Here is a 2438-nt window from a genome sequence, read left to right on the forward strand (position 1 = left end):
TTCTCCCTTTCTGTCTTTACGTGCATGTGCGTGTGTGTGTGTGTGTGTGTGTGTGTGTGTGTGTGTGTGTGTGTGTGCGCGTGTGTGTTTGTGTTTGTGTGTGTGTGCGTGTGTGTGTGTGTGTGTGTGTGTGTGTGTGTGTGTGTGTGTGTGTGTGTGTGTCTGAGAGAGGGAGCATGATTGGCATTGTATTCACATTAACAACAGATATACAATACAGCTACGACAACGATAACAACAAATATTTCTATACATGCACAGTTTATAAAAGAAGAAAAAAAATTTAAACTTTTTTTAAGGAACAAAATGTTAAAATCAGGGGGGGCGGGGGACGGTTGTAACACAGAGAAATGATCATTAAAAAACCCATTGGACACACCTGAGATGTGTATTACATAAGCATTGAAGTTTTTTTTAAATCAGTAGACCATTACATAGTTAGCCTGTTTGTTTTGTATAATTAAAATGATGCAAACGATATACTTTTGTTTTCAAGTATAAAAAGTATGATAAACGGAAGCTTATGGAAAGTTATTCAGATGTTTTTCATGCATTTCCCTTTAAATATCCAGCAACACAAAGCCTCAATGCACTATTGCAGGAAACCTCTTTAAGAAAAGGATTGAGGTTTGAGTTAAAATAAATCATTTGTTACATATCTTTGTTAAAATAAGTCAACATTGGCTTTTGGTTTCACGTAACTCCATTAACTCCACGGGTTACACACAATAGATTTTGTGGGTTTTATGCAAATTATATTGTATTTATGACTTTTCTCGGGTATGAAAGTACAACCAAAGATTGCAAACAGCCTGTACGAGCTGTATGCAATAACATCTTTAAAGGTTTGGATAGAAAAAAGCAGATCGTTTGTAACGAACCTCATGATTTACACTCCTAATATTTAGCAGGTGAATGCCCTCAAAGGTGTTCAGAGGTCATTTAAATGCGTTATAGGATCTAAAACCAATCGAGCATCAGGAGTGCAAACTCAGATATCTAGAAAGGACATTTAAATCTGCATTCATTTATTTGTTTTAGTGTTTTTATTTTTTCTACTTAAGCAGCGGTGTAGTATTTGTACTTGTACTTAAGTAAAGGATTTGAGTACTTCGTGTACCTCAAAAAAGAACATTCACTTTTCACCACTCCACTTTAGTTTTTTCACTTTTCTTCTGACACACATTTGATTTGTTGATTTCACATTAAATGATTTCACATATAGGAACATGTGGTTTTTAGTTAAGGATTATATCTCTATCAGCAATGAGACTGAATAACAACAGCACGTCTGGACACAGTGCATGTGTGCTTTGAGTGTTAAATCAAACTGGATCATGCAAACTAAATATAGTATTTTAAACCAAGAAAATTGTAAAAACTAAATCCAACAAATGGATCAATTAAATGCATTCATTCTCATAGTTTTGTTTGCATTATTAACCACATAAACAAACCTCTTATACTCTGAATATATCTCACCCTCTGTATTTTTTTTGGCTAATATTATTATAATTAAGTATCTATTATTACATATTATTAATAAGTGTTAGGCTTCTATTTGTTAAGGGTTTCTTTCCCAAAAGTACGCCCCCCCCCCTAATGCCACATAAAGACTCTATTTGTGTCCTTAACAGACGCGGTGCAGCCCCGTCTGGCACAATGGAAGCAGTTTTATATGAGGACAATAGTTTAAGCATGAAATCATAAAAAATGCAATTTGCATTTTTGGCCGAAAGCACAGACAATTTATGTGAAGTCAAGTAGTTTCAGTTCTGGAAATGTGAGATATACAGCTTTATCAAAAACAGATGTGTTCTCCAAAAGAGCGAAGTCATTGATATCATCGAATGTGTTGTTTTTAAGTTCAGATTTATGGATGTTTTTGTAAATGGTAGCGTTATTTACAAGTACCCCGGGTTAAAGGTAAGCTGTCACATGCAGATGGAAGACTTTAAGTTCTTCAATTCCAACAAGAAAAGACCAAAAGACGTTGCGAAAGGAATATTTTTTTAAACAAAAGTGTTACAACACATCCTGGTCTCCCCTCTGCAGTCTTTTCCACCTCGGCCATGTTAGTTTTATAGCTCCCGCTACAGATCGTCATCTTGGAGTTTCTGCGTCTCTTTTCGTCATCATCATCTATCCTGGACAAAAAACATCCCAAAAACGGGATCACTCGTTCGGACCCCTCCTCTCCCGGATCATCAGCTTCTTCATCTTCATCCTCCTGTTCTGGAACCAGATCTTCACCTGCCTCTCGGTCAGGTTCAGCAGCGCGGCCACCTCCAGCCGCCGGTCCCGGGTCAGGTACATGTTGTACAGGAACTCCTTCTCCAGCTCCAGGGTCTGGTACTTGCTGTACGGACACCTCTTCTTCCGGGTGGACTTGGCGTAGATCCAGCTTGCAGCAGGATTATCTGCAGGAGAAGAAGAAG

The 2438-nt window shown here is 37.6% G+C and overlaps 1 protein-coding gene across 1 annotated transcript in view; it reads right to left on the bottom strand.

Moving 5' to 3' along the window:
* Positions 1-1378: 1378 nt before the first annotated feature.
* LOC104955266 (homeobox protein Hox-D9b-like) overlaps positions 1379-2438 on the bottom strand; it is a 4000-nt gene continuing 2940 nt past the window's right edge. Inside the window, exon 2 of the mRNA XM_010782549.1 lies at positions 1379-2420. Coding sequence (XP_010780851.1) covers positions 2176-2420 — 245 coding nt within the window. The 3' untranslated portion in view covers positions 1379-2175. The remainder of the gene's footprint in view (positions 2421-2438) is intronic.

The sequence above is a fragment of the Notothenia coriiceps genome, unplaced genomic scaffold, assembly GCF_000735185.1.
Source record: "Notothenia coriiceps isolate Sejong01 unplaced genomic scaffold, NC01 NC01_scaffold00024667, whole genome shotgun sequence".
Taxonomy (NCBI): Eukaryota; Metazoa; Chordata; class Actinopteri; order Perciformes; family Nototheniidae; genus Notothenia; species Notothenia coriiceps.